Source organism: Artemia sp. Qi Xiang Cuo, chromosome 5 (genome assembly GCF_049724085.1).
Source record: "Artemia sp. Qi Xiang Cuo chromosome 5, ASM4972408v1, whole genome shotgun sequence".
NCBI lineage: Eukaryota > Metazoa > Arthropoda > Branchiopoda > Anostraca > Artemiidae > Artemia > Artemia sp. Qi Xiang Cuo.
The window spans coordinates 29,840,286-29,861,886 of NC_142798.1; the positions used below are offsets into that span (position 1 = coordinate 29,840,286).

At 35.4% G+C, this 21,601-nt stretch overlaps 1 protein-coding gene across 1 annotated transcript in view; it reads left to right on the top strand.

Annotated features, from left to right (window-relative positions):
- LOC148952018 (phosphoglycolate phosphatase-like) overlaps positions 1–21,601 on the top strand; it is a 42,377-nt gene that overhangs the window by 13,235 nt on the left and 7,541 nt on the right. Inside the window, exons 2-4 of the mRNA XM_089088806.1 lie at positions 11,380–11,540; positions 16,238–16,375; positions 20,127–20,334. Coding sequence (XP_088944932.1) covers positions 11,380–11,540; positions 16,238–16,375; positions 20,127–20,334 — 507 coding nt within the window. The remainder of the gene's footprint in view (positions 1–11,379; positions 11,541–16,237; positions 16,376–20,126; positions 20,335–21,601) is intronic.

Below are 21,601 nucleotides of genomic sequence, written 5' to 3' on the forward strand. Positions count from 1 at the left end.
AACTTCAAAAAGGGCTCATTCGATTGAAAATCAAAATGGCTAGTGCTCTTTTTAATAGTTGAAAGTGATTAAAAGGCAACTAACACCCCTTCCACGCCCACCATTTCTCCAAAAATATCCAATCAAAATTTTGAGATAGCCATTTTGTTCCACGCAGCTTAAAGTTCAGGAAATTATACCTTTGATTAGAACACTCCCCCCACAGTCTTCAGGGCAAGAGTTATAAGTTATTCCCTGTGGGTATATAAGTTTTTATTCACATCCTTGTTGTAGAAACTTGAAAAAGGGTTCATTCGATTGGAAATTCAAAGGGCTAGTGCCCTTTTTAATAGTCGAAAGGGATTTGAGGGCAACTAACCCCCCTCTCAAGCCCACCTTTTCCCCAAACACATCCAATCAAAATTTTTAGATAGCCATTTTATTCAACGTAGTTGAAAGTTTTGGAAATTAGGTCTTTAAGGATGACAACGCCTCCACCCCACAGCCCTCAGGGCAAGGGTCGTAAGTAATGCCCTGGGGATATAAGGTTTTTTATAGAAAGCGATGTTGTAGAAAATTAAAAAAGAGCTCATTCAATTGGAAATTGAAAGGGCTAGTGCCCTTTTAATAGTCGAAAGTAATTGTAGAGCAAGTAACCTCCCTCTCACGCCCACCATTTCCCCAAACATATCCAATCAAAATTTTGAGTTATCCATTTTGTTCAACGTCGTCGAAAGTTCTGGAAATCAGGTCTCTTAGGTTGATAAGCCCATCAGAGCCCTCAGTGTAAGGGTTATAAGTTATACACTAGGGGCATATAAGGTTTATATAAAAAGTTGTTGTAGAAATTTCAAAAAGGGCTCATTTGATTGGAAATTGAAATTGCCCTTTTTAATAGTCAAAAGTGAGTGGAGAGTAATTAACCCCCCTCTCACGCCCACCATTTCCCCAAACACATTCGATCAAAGTTTAGATATAGCCATTTTATTCAACGTAGTTGAAAGTTCTGGAAATTATGTATTTAAGGATGACAAGCCCCCCAGAGCCCCCAGGGCAAAGGTTATAAGTTATGCCCTGGGGGCATATAAGGTGCTTATAGATAGAGTTGTCGTAAAAACTTTAAAGGGGCTCATTCAATTGAAAATTGAGAGGGCTAGTGCCCTTTTTAATAGTTGAAAGTGATTGGAGGGTAACTAACCCCCCTCTCATGCCCACCATTCCCCCAAACCCATCCAATCAAAATTTTTAAATAGCCATTTTGTTCAATGCTGCAGAAAGTTCTGGAAATTAGGTCTTTGAGGATGACGACCCCCTCCCCCAGCCCCCAGGGCAAGGGTTGTAAGTTATGTCCTGGGGGCATATAAGGTTGTTATTGAAAGCGTTGTCGTACAAACTTCAAAAGGGCTCATTTTATTGGAAATTGAAAGGGCTAGTACCTTTTTTAATAGTTGAAAGTGATTGGAGAGCGACTAACGCCCCTCTCATGCCCACCATTTTCCCAGAAACATCCAATCAAAATTTTGAGATAGCCATTTTGTTTAACTTAGTTGAAAGTTCTGGAAATTAGGTCTTAGAGGATGACAACCACCCTCACTGCCCTTAGGGTAGGGGTTGTAATTTATGCCCTGTGGTATATAAGGTGTTTATAGAAAGCGTTGTCGTAGAAACTCAAAAAGGGATCATTCGATTGGAAATCAAAAAACCTAGTGCCCCTTTTAATAGTCGAAAGTGATTAGAAGGCTTGACATTTTTATAGTAAACTTCGATATGGGTATAATGTATTACTTTTATGTTGTTGTTGTTGTCTAGACCCGGGCACTTCTTATGGAAGGAGTTGACGCAGGAATTTCGAACAAGGCTCACTTAATTGAGACCAGAAAGAGTTAACGCCCTTTTTCATAGTCAAGAGTGATAAGAGCACAACTAGTCCCCTACTAACGCTACTCCATCTATTTTCCTTTTTGTTTTAAAACTAAATGTTGCCTTAACATTAAATCAAAATACACCGTGTTAATGCTAATTCCCAATAAAACATCTTAGCAGTGTCCCAAGATCAACTGAAGGTATTATGTTCAAACTTTCGGGGCTACTTCTGCTCTTAAAATTTAACCAAATAAAAATAGCGTAAGTGTATCCAAGCTATCAAAGAAAATAAACAGATTTTTTTGCGAATGGTATCAAGTTTTCCATTTCAGATCAACTATAGGAGGTATGAAACTAAATTAAACATTACTATTTGTGTTCAGATTTTTAAAAGGGTGTATGTTGTTAAAAATTGCTGAAAATTTTTCTCCAGCATACAAAAGCAGGCCAAACTATAAATTCTTAAAAAAAAAGAAGAAAAGATTTTAAGTGTTATTTTCTTTTTCCCTGAAAAGACTAGGTCAATATAAAACGAACAGAAATTAATTAAAAAAAAACTTTTTCCACAAAATAAGCTTATCAAAGTAAAGTAAAGAACTTCATTAAACCAAAAAAGAGCAAAAATAAAATCAACTACCAAGCGTGAAACTACTACAAATCGAGCAGAAATTAACAAATACTGATATCAAATAATCAAAATGTTAATATTATTTGATTTATTAAAGTTATAAAAGTAAAAACATTTATATTTTTTTCAGTAAAGTGCAAATTATGTTCTGGCCTTGGGAAGGCATAGGGGTTTTGAGCCCGACTTATGTTAATTTCTGCTCGTTTTGAGTTTGACTCGGTTATTTATTGTAATTTCTGTTCGTTTTGGGTTTCATTTATTTATCGATGCTGATTTGTAGTAGTTTCACGCTTGGTAGATTATTTTATTTTGTTTTTGCCATTTTTGTTTTAATGGAGTTCTTGACTTTTCTTTGAAAAACTTATTTTGTGGAAAAAGTTTTTTTTAATTAATATTAACAAATAGCTGATTGTCTTCTGATTCTAAAAATGTAACTTTTATTGCTTTATATTAATTCTATAGATCACAAATATAAAATATAATTTTTTTCTTTTCAATTGCTTGTCAAAACAGAGACCACATTTTAAATTTATGATGACAAATTAATCCCATTGGACTGGCAATAGTGAGAGGTGATTGGGTCTACACTTGCATTGTGTCATGCTGTAGTAGAACAGAGGCAGTCCAAAAACCCATCTCTATTGTTCTGAAATGCCAAAGAAAAGGGGTATTTCCCAAAAAGAGGTTTTTTACCCTAGCCTATTTGTTTTAAACTGAAATTCAATTGTAAGCCCTTTAAAGATCCTTAAATAAAACACCTTTTTGTACTATTTTTGTCCTTACAAAAGGGTTAAAATATTACTTAAAAACTTACTATTTGGTTATAATTCTATCTTATTAAAGTTTTCCTATATAATCCACAGGCATTGATTATTGTTGACTATTATTATTGATTGATTGATTATTATTGATATTATTAAATAAATACATAGTGAATCTACACAGTGAATAAACATATCAAGTATTGTGGATCTATAATTGATATGTGTTACCTTACCTTAGTTTGCACTTTGGTTGCACATTAGGGGGAGGGGGGGGGGGGGGTAAAGTATTGTGGATATACAGTTGATATGTATTACCTTCATTACCTTACTTTACACTTTGGAGCAAAATAAGGTCCAATGTTGGATCTGTTTGGCTCTGAACAGGAGAATAAATACAATTATTCTCCATATTATTAAGTACGATTTGCTGTTTTTAACCCTTTTGCATAGTCAAAAATAGTAGAAAAATGTGTCATTTTTAAGGGTTCATAAAAGGCTTAAATTTGAATTTCTGAGTGAGATTGTATTCAGAAACAGGACAAAAAAGGGATCAAGTGGTATGTTCACCTTATTCATAGCTCAGTAACAGAAAAATCTCCAAATTTACCTCTCATTTCTAAAGTTTTATTTCTGTTTTTGACAATTCATTCTCAGCCATGCTCTGATGGCCTCATATAGCCCTAAACTATATAAAATACTAACCAAGAAATGATATAATCTATACATGAGCCTAGAATATACAGCAAGTTTCAGTGAGTCATATTTTTAGTTTTTTCCTTTTTTCCTTTTTTACCTGTTTTGGATTGATTTTCATCAATTCTCAGATTAGATTTTCTACATAACCTCAGTTTCTTTGAGACAATTAGAGGAGGGCTGAGGATGAATTGTCAGAAATGCAAACAAAATCATAAAATTAGCAATATAAAATATCTCTGTTTGTCCTAGCATGTCTCCTTCTTAAGAGCTGGTATTCTAGACCTCTGCAAAATTTATACTTTTCTATATAATTTAGCTCAAAAGAAAGTAAATAGGTACATCACTTGATGGTTTTTTTATGCTCTTTCCAAATATACAAATTGTTTCTGGGGTAAGTTCTTTTTTAAGCCCTTAATAGGGCCCCAAAAAGTAACTTATTACCTTGTCTATAGTCTTGTGTAATTAGTTTTAAAAAATTGATATAATAATTAGTTTTAAATGAGTTCTTAAAGAACTCTATGATGTTTCAGTGCCCTCCTAGCAACAAAAAAGAAAAAAGAGGACATATCAGTGCCACCAATGCAAAAATATTGATTTCCTTGTTGTCCAACATGGGGGCTGCAAAATACTTTAATAGAGTGGTCAACAATGGTGATTCCAATGGCGTTCTTTTTGTTTTGCTGTGATGCCATTTTCAAGGGGTTTTAGGCTCTTTTAAAAAGTTCCTGCAATTTTGGGTTTGAAATATCGTTTTGCTTTTAAGAATAATTAAATAATCAGCTACGAATGATATTTTTTTCTCACTAGACATATTTTTTAGAAATACGTGTTAAAGCTTTTGGCTAATATGGGCTGTTTTGAGCACCTTTAAGGGTTTAAAAAGAATTTGCCCCAGAAGTAAGTATTATATCAAGGAAGAGCACAAAGAAGCCATCAACTGATGTATTCGCTTTCTTTCTAGCTAAATTAGACAAAATGTATAAATTAATTCATAAATTAATTCAATTCATAAATGAATTCAATTCATAAATGAATTGAATAGTCTATCTTATATTGGTGGAGAAGTCCTCATCTAAACTAGCTACAGTAACATTCTTACTTTATTCCTTTAATGTTTTTGCTGAAAAGCGCTTTGAAATAAACTCTGTTTAGTTGTCTAAAATGGGTGTTACTTTTTTTTTATTCACTTGTACTAAAGTAATTACAAGTGTAATTTAGTATATGTTTACTAAAGTAAACATTTAGGAGTTGGCCACTTCTAAAGGAAACGTGTTAATAAATTGAAAATAGGTTGTTATAAAACTTTTTTGCATGCTAACCAATGTTGTGTGTAGTGCAGGTAAGTATTTCCTGATTTTCTGCCTTTGGCTGGGAATGCAATGTGTAGTTAGGGGCAAATCATTATTATACTTTCCTTATTTTCCACCAGATTTCTCAATGTTCCCATTCAGAGCTTGGTTGAATCTGGCTGAGCTTAGAGAGTCATGCCACTGACCTCTGTTCCAAATCAAATAACCAGCAGCTCTAGGACTCAAACCAATGTCCTCAGGATTTCAAGTCTAGTATGCTTACCACTTAGATAGGACAGCTCAATTTTAGGCTCCTTCCAAATATGGCTGCTTTTCTGACAATACATCCCATCCCTTGATGGTGTAATATATAACCCTAATAATATATTTTCCTGTTATGTCAAATTTCAAGGAATGTCATGTCTTCTTTGTTAACCAGTTTTCTTGCATTATTGACCTGATGAAAATCATTCTGCCAAGAAGTTTTAATTCAGTTGTTGAATAAAAATAATGTTTGGGATGATTTTAATTTTGATGACAATGGAAGGAAAAATAATAATCGTATTAATAGAAACGTTGTGCTTATTATAAAGTAATAATTTCCTTGTTTTAGTGTTTCTTCTTAGTCTTTTATGTATTCCAGCTGCAGGGCCAGATCTAGGCAGGGAGGGGGACAAGCATCCTAGGAGGCACATCCAGGGGTGGCAAAACAGGCTAAGGAGTAAATTACAAAGAAAAACTTTGTAAAAGAAGGACTAATTCAGCATACAAAAGACACAAAAATGGTATTTTAGAAGTTCATGGAAAATATATTCTGGCATACATGTCTAATGAGACTTTATTTCATTTAATCAGTTGCAGTAAAAGTCAAACTTACATCCTTACTCCATGTTGAAACGGTTTTGAAATACAAGTGGTAAGCTTTAAGGGGCAGAAATTAACACTAATATGTTCCCAGGCAAAGTAAGCATAATCATAGCTTTGCCTACATTTTTGTTTAATTTACATTTAATGCTTAGGCAACTCAGTACCAGTGAAAGAGATGAAATAAAAGTTTTTATAAAAGCTAGAAGCCTGCTATAATTGGTATTGCGGCTAGTTTTAATTGATGGTTAACAGTATTAATCATCCCTCATTTCTGGGCATTAACATTCATAAGGCAAATATCAAACAGTTTTTGGTAACAAAACTGTAATTAAGGAGTGACTCTGCCCAAAATAACCAAAACTGTATGAAAAAAACTGACAACAATAGATACATCAAAAGAATTGGCTTTACATACGAATAGACATAAGAAATTTGCCAAATTTAATTTTACTTATCAAAAGCTGCAAGCCTGAAAAAATGTGTCTGATTTTTGAAAATAGGGGAAAGACCCGCCAAAAGTAAAGGAATCTTAATGAAAATTGTATCATCCGGTTCAACTTATCAGAGAACCCTACTAAAGAGGCTTTCAGCTCTCATCAGCAAAAACATGGAATTTTGTAATTTTTTTTTTTTTATCACAGATGCATTTTTATTTTTATTTTTTTACCCAGGGGTGGTTGTCTCAAACCAGGGGTCCTAGAAGATCATGAGAGGGCTCACTTGAACAAAAATTTAAAGTTCTAATGCTCTTATTCAGTGATCAAAAAGATTGGGGGGCAAATAGCCTCCATCCCAAACCTTTTTCTCCAAAGTTATCTGATCAAAATTTTAAGATATCATTGTTGTTCAGCATAGTTGAAAGGTCTATTAACTGTACCTCTTGGGATGTCATCTCTTTCTCCATCCCCACAACCCCCGGGGAAAGAACTAAGTTATAATGGGGACAGAAGATTCCGGGGAAAGTTTACATGGTGGGAATTCGCCAGAATTCCTATACAAAAGAATTTGTATGTGGCTTACTTTCGCTTTGGCAACTCTTGCATGTGGAAATCTGAGGAATTGTCTGGCTGAAATCTTTAGCAGGGTTGGAATTCCATTCTTGGGATTTTTTGGGATTTCCCACTGGAAAAATTCTCCATGGGGAATTTTTGCAGGAGAAACTTTCCAGTGGGGGGGGGGAATTTCTGGGAAAAAATTTCCACAGTAGAGGGATTTCTAACATGATTTTAAAAACAATTGGAAATTAAATGAAAAACAAGTATTTTTTCAATTGAAAGTAGACTAGGGAGAAAAATTACCTACAGATTGTTTTGGGTACCTGACTGATGACTGTATCTCATAGTCTCAATCTTTGGCTTTGGAACCCTCATAAAAACTACATATTTTCAAATTTTACTAAATTTCAATTTCAGAAAAAAATTCTGATTAGGCTATATTTGTGTGTAAGGTTTCTTGTAATTAATGAAAAATAGTATGTTTTCTGAGGGATCTGTATAGTGCTCATATTTTTTTTTTAAAACACTGATATTGTTAAAGCTCATGGCTTTTATACATTTTAGAGGAAATGGTTTGATATAGTTATGTAGAAAGACGCCCATAATAGTTTTGAATTAGGACAATCAGAAATTTCCCACCTGCCGTTTCTAAAGAACCCTACGAGGTCGAGCTGGATACACCGACTAGAGCCAAAATACTGAAAGCGATCCAGATCTTAAAGAACCAAAAAGCCCCAGGTGAAGACAGCCTCCCCCAGGAAGTGTATAAAAAATGCCCTGAGGTCACTACTGAACAGCTCCATGCCATTCTTGAAGAAGCTTGGAGGACAAATTCTTTCCCAAAAGATTGGAAGACATCAGTCATTCTCCCTTTCTATAAGAAAGGAGATAAAACCGAATGCAGAAATTACCGTGGAATAAGTCTTATAGACATTGCGGTCAAAATATTCGGGATCATACTCTTGAATTGCTTCAAAGGGGCAAGGGAGGAAAGAACCCGAGGAAATCAAGCCGGCTTTCGGCCAGGTAGAGGCTGTACTGATAATATCTTCGTTTTTCGCCTCATTATCCAGCAGTTTTAAAGGTACAATCTACCCCTGATATTGATGTTCCTGGACTTCATTGCCGCCTTCGACTCTGTCACTCGCCAGAAACTTTGGAAGATCCTAGAGAATGACGGAATGCCACTGAAGTTTGTTGAACTGATGAAGGCATACTATGACGCGTCAGTGAGCTGAGTTCGAGTCTATGGTGAAGAAACTGAAGAATTCCTTGTTGAGTTCGGAGTAAAACAAGGGTGTTTCCTCTCTCCGACTCTGTTCAATTATTGCGTCGATTGGGTGCTTGAAAATGCACTGTCGTCCTATCCAGGAGTTCAGATCGGACAGAATCTTTCAATGACTGACCTCGATTATTCGGATGATGTTGGCCTCCTGTCAGACCCCATAGAAGCTCAAAACATGCTTGACAATGTGGTGGCCTAGGCAAACCTGATCGGCTTGAACGTCAGCAAAGAAAAACTAAAGTTCATGGCTATTAACCTCGACACTGGACCATTCACACTAACTGTCAATCAAGTTCAGTTGGAAAAAATCAACCGTTTTACATACTTAGGCTCCCAAATATGTATTGACGGATCTTCCGACGCTGATATCCAACAGAGAATACAGAAAGTACAGACAGTCTTTGCCTCCCTTTGGAAACCCTTATGGAATCGCCGCGAATTCAGTGTCCGAACGAAAGTTTGAATCTACATGGCACTAGTCTGCACCGTTCTCCTTTACGGATGTGAAACATGGTCGGTAAAACTACAGCATGAGAATACAATGAAGGTGTTTGAGCATACCTGTCTGCGAAGAATTCTCAGAATACAGCTGCGTGACCGTATCTCCAGCGCGGATATACGTCGAATGTGCAATATTCAGAGAGATGTTGTGCTCACTATTAAAGAACGCCGTTTGAAATGGTTGGGCCATGTGTTACGGATGCCGCCGGAATACTTGCCTTGCCAAATACTTCTAGTCGAGCCTATTAACTCCCGGAAGAGACGCCAAGGAGGGCAGAGGAAGAACTGGTGGAACCTGGCCAAATCAGACCTTGAACCTATTGGGGGATTCAGAAAGTTCGGACACAGATGGTCAACTCAGTGGCTCGCTTTTGCAGAGCAGCTGGCAGAAGATCGCTCAACATGGTCCAAGAAGGTCTCCAAGATCATCGATGCCGGGCGAGGTGGAAACGCCTGATTCCCGCCACAAGTACAAGTAAGTACAATCAGAAATACCCTAGGCTTATATAGATAAAAAGTTGCTGGGAGAGGCAATATTTGTCATTTTATTTGCCTTAAGCACATACACAATTTGTAGGTCCTGGGATTTTTAAAGCAATCACTAGCTTTCTATAAAATGATTAGTTCCATGCTTTGTACTTGTTGCTTGGAAAATTTACCTATTGCCTGATCAAGACCATATCTAGAGGGGGGATAAGGCTACAGGTTTTGACCCCCCCCCGCCCCAAATTTTGTCCGACTCTCGTAAAAACGGAACAAAGATGCATATAAACCAGTTGTTTATGTATTTTTTTAAAGTTTTTATTTTATTTTACCCCCTCCCCTCCCTTCCCGCCCCGAACAAAAATATTGGATATGCCCATGTGTTGACAAAATTGAAGCTTTTTCTACTCTATTAACTGCTTGGCAACTTAAGTAAAACAACCTAAATTATAATGAAAATAAAATACTGCTCTTCTGAGTACCTAGGTTAAAAATGTTAACTTTAAAAATAAGACCTCTATTGTTATTCAGGGAATGTCTGAGCCAAATCCTTATAACAAGATTAGGTCATAAATAAATAGAAATGAAAAATAAAGTTGAATATTATTTTTGTTCTATCAATATTTCCTGCAAGCCAAGATTTTTCAATTCTCACATTGTGACTGAATAATTGAGCATAGGATGCTGAATAAAATAGACTCGGATTTGATACTTTATATATATATATATATATATATATATATATATATATATATATATATATATATATATATATATATATATATATATATATATATATATATATATATATATATATATAAACTTCATCAGTATTAGTTGCAACAAAGAGACAGTTAGGATTGCTGAGGAATGTGGCAGCTTTTAGAAGTTTTGGGTACGAAATATGCAAATCAAACCCAACTTCAACAGCAGAAACATCTTTTTCAAACTTCGCATCGAATACTTCTGGTAAACTGTCGGTCTGCACTGGATCAGGCTAAAGTGATAACAAGAGAACTTAAAGGCTCGTTTTATGAAAGACTCACTGAAAGCCATGGACACCATCAAGGGGAGAGATTGGCCAGAACCCCCCCCCCCCCCATCCCCCGTAAAAAGAAGAATAATAAAAAACTTCACTTTGGGATCTAAGCAACTGTATATTTGCCCCTTTGTCCTTCGATCCATATGAAGCTAAGTCATGTCCATTTTAAGAAAGGTAATAATACCCTTTAGCGCGTTTAAAGTGCTTTAATTTATTACCCTCACACATACTAATTACAACACAAATCGCCTTGAAAAGAACCATAGTTCGTGCTTTCCTAATAGAAATATTGAACCATAATGTCTTTAACATTATTTCGTTCACCCCTTCGTTGGTTCTTTCTGTTATTATTATCCTTTATTCAGAAAAATTTTGAAAACAATGGAAAGCAAAGAACAAAAAAGAAAAAGAGAAAAATATCACAAACTGACTTCTTAAAATACAGACTGCACTTAAATAAATAATATAACAATAAGTAAATAACAAAAATACAAAGTTATATTTGCTGTACAATACAAATTCTTAACTACACACAACACATTTAAAGAAGGCACCAAGGAAGGTCGACTATTTTTTTTATAAATTAATTTTTCATTTAAGTAAGTTACAGCCTCTGCAGGTTGGCTACTTTAAGCCTCCAAACCATTCTTGAACAACAGGTACAAGGCTTCTCACTCTCTCTCTCTTAGTCTGTTTTGCACTGTTTCACATTTGCAAAGACCGAAGGCCGAAGTTACCGAACGTAGTGAGCAAAATGAGGCGAGAAAAACCAAAGGCACATTCAACATATATATATATATATATATATATATATATATATATATATATATATATATATATATATATATATATATATATATATATATATAAACTTGACAATGCTTCTTACCCAGATTAATACTTTTGTTGGTTAAAATTAAGTGTTTTTGCTAAATTTATGTAAAGCAAGTAATGATGTTTTTGTTCATTTTCTTATGTAATTTCCAGGTGTACTTTGGAAAGAGTTAACTCCAATAGATGGCTCGTCTAAAGTTCTTAGTCTCCTAAAGTCCATGGGCAAAAAAGTATTCTATGTTACCAACAATAGTACAAAGACACGAGAAGAGTATGTCAGTAAATTTGAGAAATTAGGATTTTCAGCCTCCAAGGTATTTCTACATCCTCAAAAGTTACCCTTCCTAATTAAAAGAATCTACTGGATCTAACCTGAGGTCTGTGTTCTAAGGAACATATTTGCATGAAGTTTGATCTAGTTCTCCTGTTCATTGTATTATTTTAAAACCTTTTATTATTGTGGAGGTTCCTGAGCTTTTCCATTTAGCACCAGCCACAAGCTCTTTGCATGTAAAAGCAGTAAATAGCCTTTTGAAATATTCAGCATTTCTCACTTTAAATTTAGGAAATACTTAATAATTAGTAAAATATATTGTCATAGATCTTATGTCAAATTTATGAGGATCTGGAACTAAGTTATGTGGTCTATTAGGTGATTGCTATGCCACTCAATAAGTCTAGTCACATCAAAACAATAAGTCCATTCTCTCTCATGTAAGACTTCTGTGCTAATTTTCAGAAATAATGTAAAACTTTGAGCTTGGTGCACGCTATTATGATGTCAGGAACCTTCTCCTTAATGACATGTCAAATATTGTTGAATGTCAATTTGAACTAGTTTTTGCAGCTAGTTCTTGCTATTCCTATTATGTTAACTTTCCTCCTTCTGACTATCTTTTGATTTGAAATTGAAAGATTGATTTTTAATTATACAAGTCAGAAATAGAACTCATAGATATGTATTTGACCAATAAAATTAGGACTGGAATCCTGTCTCTAGATAGTATGTATAAAGATAGGCTAAGTAAATTTGATAAATGAACGGAGGTCCAAATTTTGAACTCAAGGACCAATCTTTTAAGCAAAGTTTCTATTATCAATTGTCCGTTCTTTGACACAGAGCCAAGTTTCTATATACTCACAGACTGTTATGGAGGCTTTTCAGAATTAGGAAAAGCAATTGTTACTATAATTATGTCTATTGCTGTAATTCTGTGTATTTGTGTTTAAGTCTTTTTGTCACTTTTGCCAAATATGAGCATTATTAAAGCATGATTTTTGTGTATTTTAATGTTTATGATTTTATATAATGGTAATTGGTGTATGCTTTTTAACTTGTGCTGTTTCTTTCAAAGTATGCTTTAAAAAATAGTCAAAACTGACTGTTTAAGACCAGGGTTAAACACAGGGGAATTTTCTTCTTATGAAGAATGTTTTAAGATTTATTCCAGGAAGATTTTGCTAAATTTGGGCCTTAAACAGTATTAAAAGAGAAAATACTGAGTGATTTGCAAGGTACATACAGAGAGGGTATTTTAATCCCCCCCTCAAAAGTTCTAAGTTTTTCATATTTTTCCCTACAATTTTTTATTTATCCCAATATTTGGTTGTTTTTGTTGTCTAAAAACATCTTTTGTATTTTGATTCCTGTGTTTTTATTTCAGATACAAAAAAAAGCCAAGATTTTACAAGGATTTCCTCATATATTACCGGAACTTTCTGAGGTTTTACCAAAGTTCTCGAGGTTTACCAAATACTGATGCCAAAGCCAAAATATCAGTTTTAGTTCAGATACTGTATCAGTTCAAATTACATTGGAGATCTCTTCCAGACAAAACATCCTTGCACTTTTCTGGGAGAGGGGGCAGGATCCTAGAATCATAACAAGTTTAAAACGTTGGCTCAATAAGATATGTTGTTATGCCTTATGTAGCTACTACTACTATTACTAACTACTCACCGCAGCACCAAGCTGCCTGAGGCCAACACAGCTATGCACGCTCCTCCTCCATCCCAATTTATTCAAAGCCTCCCTCTTTACACACTCACAGGAAGTTGCCATTTCCCTTAAATCTTTCTTTATAACTTCCTCCGACCGCGGACAACCTGCTTTCCGTTTAGCCCTAGACGGATGGCCGAGAAGGACAATCTTCGGTAATCTGTCATCCTTCATCCGCAGAACGTGCCCTAGCCATCTCAACCTTTCTCTCATTATAGGCCTAGAAAGTGGGATTGAACCACACTTTTCATACAGCCTACTGTTTGAAACATGGTCAGTCAGCCGGGCACCCTGCACAATCCGTTGGCAATTTCACTGGAAAACGTCTTGCAAATCGTCATCCACTTTTTGGAGTGTCCATGCTTCAAAACCATATTGGGCCACTGTTATCACTGTAGCTTCTAATATTATAATCTGGGTTTGCACACGTATATTTTTTTATTACTCCAAACTTTTTTTTAACTGTGAAAAAACACCCTGAGCCTTGGCTATTCTACTTTTAGCATCTTCACTGCTCCCACCGTCTTTACCCATATTAATACCAAGACAAGTGAAGCTGTCCACCTGATCAATCATTTCGTTACCGACTTCACCTTTTCATATCTTCACTTATTCCTAGCCTTAGCGACTTAGTTTTCTTAACATCAATTTTCAAACCTATTCAAACACCCTGAACTCGCAAAACCTCTAAAAGTTCCTTTTGCTCACACTTTCATCTTGGATGCTTAAATCATCAGCATAATCTAAGTCCAGGAAAGTTTTTCTTCTCATTTGATTCCGTGTTCTCCCATTGCCTTTCCTCTGCTCCTTAAGACAATGTCCATCAAAAGCGCCTATATAAAGGGAGATAGAACACATGACTGCTTAACTCTTGATTTAATACAAAACTAGCTGCTGACCTCATTTCCTACCTTAACTGCAATCCTTGTACATAGCACTAATCACTTTAATGTATTTGTCTGGTATACTATAATAGGATAAGACCTTCGCTTAAAGCTCTTCTATCAACAGAATAGAACGCTTGCTCATAATCAGTCAGGCTGAGGACCAAAGGTGTTTCATAACTCAGGCACTTCTCAATTATTAATCTCAGAGTGAAAGTTTGGTCAACATATCCTCTAACCTTTCTAAAACTGCACTGTTCTTCTCTTATAACTGTGTCTATAGTATATATCAGTCTAAAAAGTATCATATTACTAATTTGCTACCTTCAGAGACCAGGCTAATGCCTTGATAATTACCACACTCACTTTTATCACCTTTCTTATACAGCGGTTTAATTAGGGTTTTCCTACAATTGCTAGGTACTTCTGCTTTTCAAAAATCATATTTATTATCTTCAGTGAATTATTTCTAACTTCAGAGCCGTACGAGGTCGAGGCCGAAGGCCGAGACCGAGTCTGTTTATTTTTCAAAATTAAGTAGTTGCAGGCATCAAGCTATGGCTAATTGTAGAAAAAGCCAAGATAGTCCAAGTGAGTGAGAGGCAAATATGGGATAAGCCTTTTTTTAGGATTGTATAAAAATGATGTCATTTCACTTGTTGATAGATAAGTCTATCATCCATCCGTCCATACGTCTTTCCTAGGGCAGAACTAAGTTTGATAATCATAGAACTAAGGAGATGAAAGATTTAAGAAACTTATTTACTACACTATCAGCACCCGGAAAAGTTTTGAATTAATAATCCAATGTGAGACCACATATGACGAAAATATACTAAGGGAAGATGTGTAGGCAAATGGCCAAATAAGATAAATATGACAGGAAAAAACAGCTCTGAGCAGCAAAACTTACTTCTTTTCTTTACTTTTAAAGCAGGAAATTGAAAAGTTGTTAATTTTTCCATCCCTTTTCTATCAATTTCTGTTTTTGATGTTTGCTTCGGAACAGAACCTGCGTGACCTCTCCCCTGGGGCATTGACAGGAATCCGTTTTGGGGAGAAAGGATTGGCTAATTGGGGAGATGGTGTCTTGCAGTTGTAATTTAAATGAAAATATATATTTCATTCATTTAGCAGATTTTTTTTTACAAAAACAAACCGTCTGAAATTCATTTCTGAAGATCCATTTCCAGGAACATACTGGTGACAGCTTTGGAAGGTCAATATTGTATACTTAAAAAACAGTTCGTAATGTAATATCCTATGGAATCTAAATGGGCTTTTTATTTTAATTGACTTGTCTCTGTGCAAAGGGAAGAGGATTGGGGAATATTTATCCTATTATCCTGAGATTGGCCGAAAGGACCCTCTTCCTAGGAATAGCAAAATTGTGGCCCAATAAAAATTATTTACTTCCTTTTCTTTTGAAACAAAGATACTGAAAACCTATTCATTTTTTCATCCATTGTTTGCCATTTTCTGCCTTGATTTTTCCTTGAAGACTGTACCTGCCTTACCTCTCATAGGGCAAAAACAGGAATCCCTTTTCGAGAAAAAGTGTAGCCTTGTTAGGGAAATGATGTCTTACAATCGTATTTTAATTAAAAACATTTTATTTTATTTAATATGTCTTTTTTAAAGGATGTCTGTACACTCTTGTGTGTACTGGTTTTGCTGGAAGTTTGAACTTTAATAGAAACTTGACAAACTGTATAATTTAGGCAAAAGCAAATTAATTGTTGAAAAAAAATGTGAGCATTTTTCTCATATTCTGAAATTCCTTTCTGGAAACCATTTCTGGGAATTTACTACTGACAGCTTTGGAACCTATATGTTGTAGATCGAAGCAATAATTTGTAATGGAACATCTTTTTGTATTAGTTGACTTATTACTGCATAGAGGGGGTAGGGGAATATTTTCTCCTAACCCTAAGATTGGTCTAAAGAACCCTCTTCTCAGAGGAGTAGCATAATTGTGGTCTAACAATGAAGTTTTTTTGCGTGTCAGGCTTTTCCCTAAAACTATACACTGGTCCAATCCCCTGACTATGGACTGATACTCTGTGTACTAATGGATTGTGTATTGATTTGTCATCCCTGTTAACTAACCTGTCTTACCTTAATTTAGGAAGAAATTGTTGGCACTGCCCATATTGTTGCAACTTATTTAAAGGACAAGAATTTTACTGGAAAAGCCTATCTTATTGGGAGTAAGGGTCTTGGCAATGAATTATCCGCTGCAGGAATCGACTTCTTTGGACTGGGCGTAAGTACTTATTTTTGTTGTTTTCGCAGTAATGTTCTACTTTTTTCTTTAAGGTATACATACCAGTGCCTTGCTCTTTAAAGAGTCTTCTATTTAAAATATATTTTTTTTTTATAATATCAGCCAGTAGAACTTATTGCGCCTGTTAGTAACAAAAATATGTGCCTGGTCTTTAAAAAAAAAGAGTAAGATATGTTCATTATTTATTGTTGCCTGTATTACCTTGGTTTTTACTTAGTATTATTAGTTTTTTACTAGACTCTGGACACTCATTGCTGTCCAGTGTACTCGTTTTTTCTAATGCTGCTCCCATTCCTTTTGATAACATAAGATTTATTTCCGAAAAATAATTATCACAGATCCAGATGGGTCGAATTTATTGGCACTTCATACCAATAAACGCAGCAAATTAAAACACAAAATTAGGTTGACGAGAAAAAAAAAATTAATATGTCAAAAAGGTTTAAAAGGTTCAGAAGGATAAAACATAAAAACAATTAAAAGTCACGTAATTTCTTATGTAACTAAACCAAATAAAACGCAGATATTATTTTAAGCTTGTGGATGAAAAAAAAAACAAAAAAAAAAAAACAGTTTAGTACAAAAAAGGCTATCAATCGAAAGTTTTTTTTTAAATAAACACTATGCATTGAGTGCTAAAAAAGGGAGGTGGGGGAGGTGATCCACTTATTTAACATATCAACTATGTACGGGGAAAGCGGTCTCCAATATCTTTTAATAGAAAATTTATTGATGTAAAAATTAAAATATTTTTAGAAGCGGAGCGAGGGAGATGAAAGGCTATGCTGGTAAAGCGCAAGGAAATTTGTATTCTCCTTTGATTATGGATGATCAAATTGTTTCTCAGAAGAAAGGAAGTGTTAAGAACTTTACCCCCATCAAAGACTATTTTAAGGCACCTTTTTTTAAACTGCCTCTGTTCTGTCCAGCAGTTCGGTAGAGGTTCCAGGATGCAAAACAGGATCGACGTACTCAAAGATTGGGCGCACAATTTTGTGGAAAATTCTCGAGAATTGCGATTTGTAAACTTTTAAGGACTTTAAGGAGCTGAAAATATGATTTTTGAGTGTTTTAGAATTTCATTAATTTATTAATTCCGTTTTAAATCGTTTGAGATGGTAACACTCAGTAATTTCATAGTACTAACCAAAATTACAGGGAGGATAGAGCAAGTGGAAGAAGCAAAAGTCTTAAGGAGAGTAACTGTCAACTCTAGGGTATCCTTTGGGTTACTTCAGGGATTTTTATAACATGTCTCTAAGACCGTTAGATCATCAACAGATTTCCGTGCATTTGAGAAATCACCACCAAGGTTGTTCATCATTTCAAGGGATAAATTGGACATAACAGCGTACCCTGTGACACACAACTGTAACTTGGCAAAGGATCAGAATGTACGTTTAGCTATTTGACAACATATACTACTACTACTACTAACAACTCACCGCAGCACCAAGCCATCTGAGGCCAACACAGCTACGCACGCTCCTCCTCCATCCCAATCTATTCAAAGCCTCCCTCTTTACACCCTCCCAGGAAGTTCCTATTTCCTTTAAATCTTTCTTTAGGACATCCTCCCACCCCAACTGCGGACAACCTGCTTTCCGTTTAGCCCTAGACGGTTGGCCGAAAAGGAATGAAATTAGAAAACATGTTTGACAAAATATGTTCTACCAGAACACATGTCCTAGTCGAGTGGTTAGCGCACTGGACTTGAAATCCTGAGAATAGGAATTCTAGTCCTGTTGTTGCTGCTTATTTGGTATGGAACGGGGGTCATTGGTGTGTCTCTGTAAGCTCAGCCAAAGTCGACCCAGCTCTAAATGTGTACCTGGAGAAATCTGGGGAAAACAAGGGAAGCGTCGAATGATTTGTCCGCAACCACGCATAGCACTCTGGGCTGAAGGTAGTGAATGATTAGATTGGCACCTGCACAACGCAGACTATTGGTCAGCATGCGAAAAAGTTTAAGCTCTACAGAGAAGAAAGTCGCAATTATTCTAATTAGATAGAGGTCAACATGGAATCCATTGAATTGTAAAATTTGTAATTCAGCCCGTGCTGGTGGTGACTTCTACTGATGGAAAGTAATTGAAGCAGAAGTACTGGAAGTAGTTCTTAAGCACAAAATTGTAGTACTTGGGTGCAAGCACAAATTTCAGAGATTACTTAACGCCTAAGTAAAAGATCTCTTTATACTTATTGCTTAAGTACCCCGAAGCCCACAAGCACCAACTGCACTTCAGAACCGTCAAGTACTTCTGTAGGTACACTGTGCCTATGAAACATCCCCTTCGAATATTTTTCAAACTTGATAAAAGATTGACTAACAAAAACAATTGGAGATTCAAAGTTGAAAGTTTTAATTTAATGGACAAATTTTAATTTGAAATAAACATGGCATTTATTTTACCGGAAGTGCTAATAACGCTCAAGAAACGATTCATTAGGATCGGCCCTTGGATGCTGCTTGCAAAACTGTTCAAACACGGTCATAAAGAACAATACAATTGTAACAAGATACTTATGTAAGCATCTAAGGATAGGTACTAGCCTCTAGTATAGCCTCTTTTGCGAAAATTTGAGAATGTGAATTTTTGACAATGTTAAAAAGATGGAGTGTTTACTGACAACGAAAAGTCCAACCTTTTTCACATTGCTGTTTTTATGAGTTTTCAGAGGACAACAAGGGATTTCCCAAGTCAACCTCTGCAGTCACCTAAGTTAGAATATAAACCCTGGACTTCCGGAGAGACAAGCAGAGGGAGCTTGTTGTTCTTAAAGACTACCTTTACGTTTGTTGAGTTCTCAGGAAATATATATATATATATATATATATATATATATATATATATATATATATATATATATATATATATATATATACATATATATATATATGTGTTGCATATGCCGTTGGTTTTTCTCGCCTCATTTTGCTCACGGCGTTGGATAACTTCGGCCTTCGGTCTTTGCAAATGTGAAACAGTGCAATACAGACTAAGAGAGAGAGAGTGAGAAACCTCGTACCTGTTGTTCAAGAATGGTTTGGAGGCTTAAAGTAGCCAACCTGCAGAGGCAGTAACTTACTTAAATGAAAAATTAATATAAAAAAAAATTAGTCGACCTTCCTTGGTGCCTTCTTTAAATGTGTTGTGTGTAGTTAAGAATTTGTATTGTACAGCAAATATAACTTTGTTTTTTTGTTATTTACTTATTGTTATATTATTTGTTTAAGTGCAGTCTGTATTTTAAGAAGTCAGTTTATGATATTTTTCCATTTTTCTTTTTTGTTCTTTGCTTTCCATTGTTTTCAAAATTTTTCTGAATAAAGGATAATAATAACAGAAAGAACCAAGGAAGGGGTGAACGAAATAATGTTAAAGACATTATGGTTCAATATTTCTATTAGGAAAGGACGAACTGTGGTTCTTTTCAAGGCGATTTGTGTTGTAATTAGTAGGTGTGAGGGTAATAAATTAAAGCACTTTAAACGCGCTAAAGGGTATTATTACCTTTCTTAAAATGGACATGACTTAGCTTCATATGGATCGAAGGACAAAGGGGCAAATATACAGTGGCTTAGGTCCCAAAGTGAAGTTTTTTATTCTTCTTCTTTTTACGGGGGATGGGGGGGGGTTTCTGGCCAATCCCAGCCCCTGATGGTGTCCATGGCTTTCAGTGAGTCTTTCATAAAACGAGCCTTTAAATTCTCTTGTTATCACTTTAGCCTGATCCAGTGCAGACCGACAGTTTACCAGAAGTGTTCGATGCGAAGTTTGAAAAAGATGTTTCTGCCGTTGTAGTTGGGTTTGATTTGCATATTTCGTACCCAAAACTTCTAAAAGCTGCCACATTCCTTAGCAATCCTAACTGTCTCTTTGTTGCAACTAATACTGATGAAGTTTTTCCTGCTGCTTGTGACAACACTGTCCCAGGTATTTTGGATTTGTTTTTTCTTTCTGTTTTTTTTTTCTTCGTCTTCTTTAAAAATTGGATTACGTGTAATGATGACATTCTCATGTTTATGGCTATAAAAAAAGGATTTGGTTGCTTCAGGCAACAAGGGTGTTCTTCATACTGTGCAAATTGAAGCCCCCCAATCATTTTCGTTGCATGTCTCGGAGCTCCCCTCTAGAAAAACTTATCTCTTTTACGAAAATGGGTGTCAGACTCACCCCAAACTCTGACTTAAGTTAAACTAAAGCTGTTTAAAGAATAGCGATGACATTTGGAGTGATTGTTACTAATTGCTGGTTTGCTAAAAGCGGAAAGGTATGAATGAAAATTTTATTGCCCATAAAAGAATATGAGGGTTTTACAATGAATAAATAATAAAAAACGAAAAAGAAGAAAAAATGCAACACAAATAAAAGAGAGAGTAAATACTCGATCATTGCCTGGGAAAATAAATGAGGCTTATCAAGTATTTCGAAAAATATTTCATGGTGACTATCAGCTGCAGTCAGAAATTCGGCGAAACCGCAAGTGGCAACAAGCTGCCTGTTATTGGACCATAGGGGCCTTCAAAGAGGAATTTAAGATGTTCCAAAAATGAGAAAGAGCAGACATGTGGAAGAGCGAATGATTTGTATACCCTTGCTAAGGTATGCCTGTTGTATCGCGCTTGACAACAAACAAAAAGTTTGTAAGCTTTTCGCAACTTTTGCACCAATATGCAAAAGCATGAGGGAATGTGCTGATTTGAAATTGGTATTCATTGGACCAATTGCTGAGTCGACGCTAATGACATCTAGCTTTTTCTCATTGCCGACTACTTCAATGAAAATTGATAAGGATGTAAATAAGGTGTTTTTATTAAATCAAAAATGATGGGCGGGGAATTCGGGCACGTTAAAGTTCAAAAGCCATTGAATGGCCTAACTGCTGAGTTGGTTGAAATCAAGTTGAAGAATATCTGCACTAAATTGATCTGTAACTCAATCAATAAATTTCTAATCATCAGCACGTAGAGCAAAAACTCTATACGTTTTGATGCATGTTAGTACCCTTACTACAGAACGAAGTATTGACTCCTTACTTAAAACATTGAAATACGATCTTTCTAAAAGTGAAGCTTACTTTCAACAGTAAAATAAAGCTTCCCTATATCAATTTCTTCCTGAAAACCAATGTAACTGACCATACTGACTTAGGACTGAGCAGCAAGGACTTGGTAAAACTCTTAGGCCTTTGATTAGATTG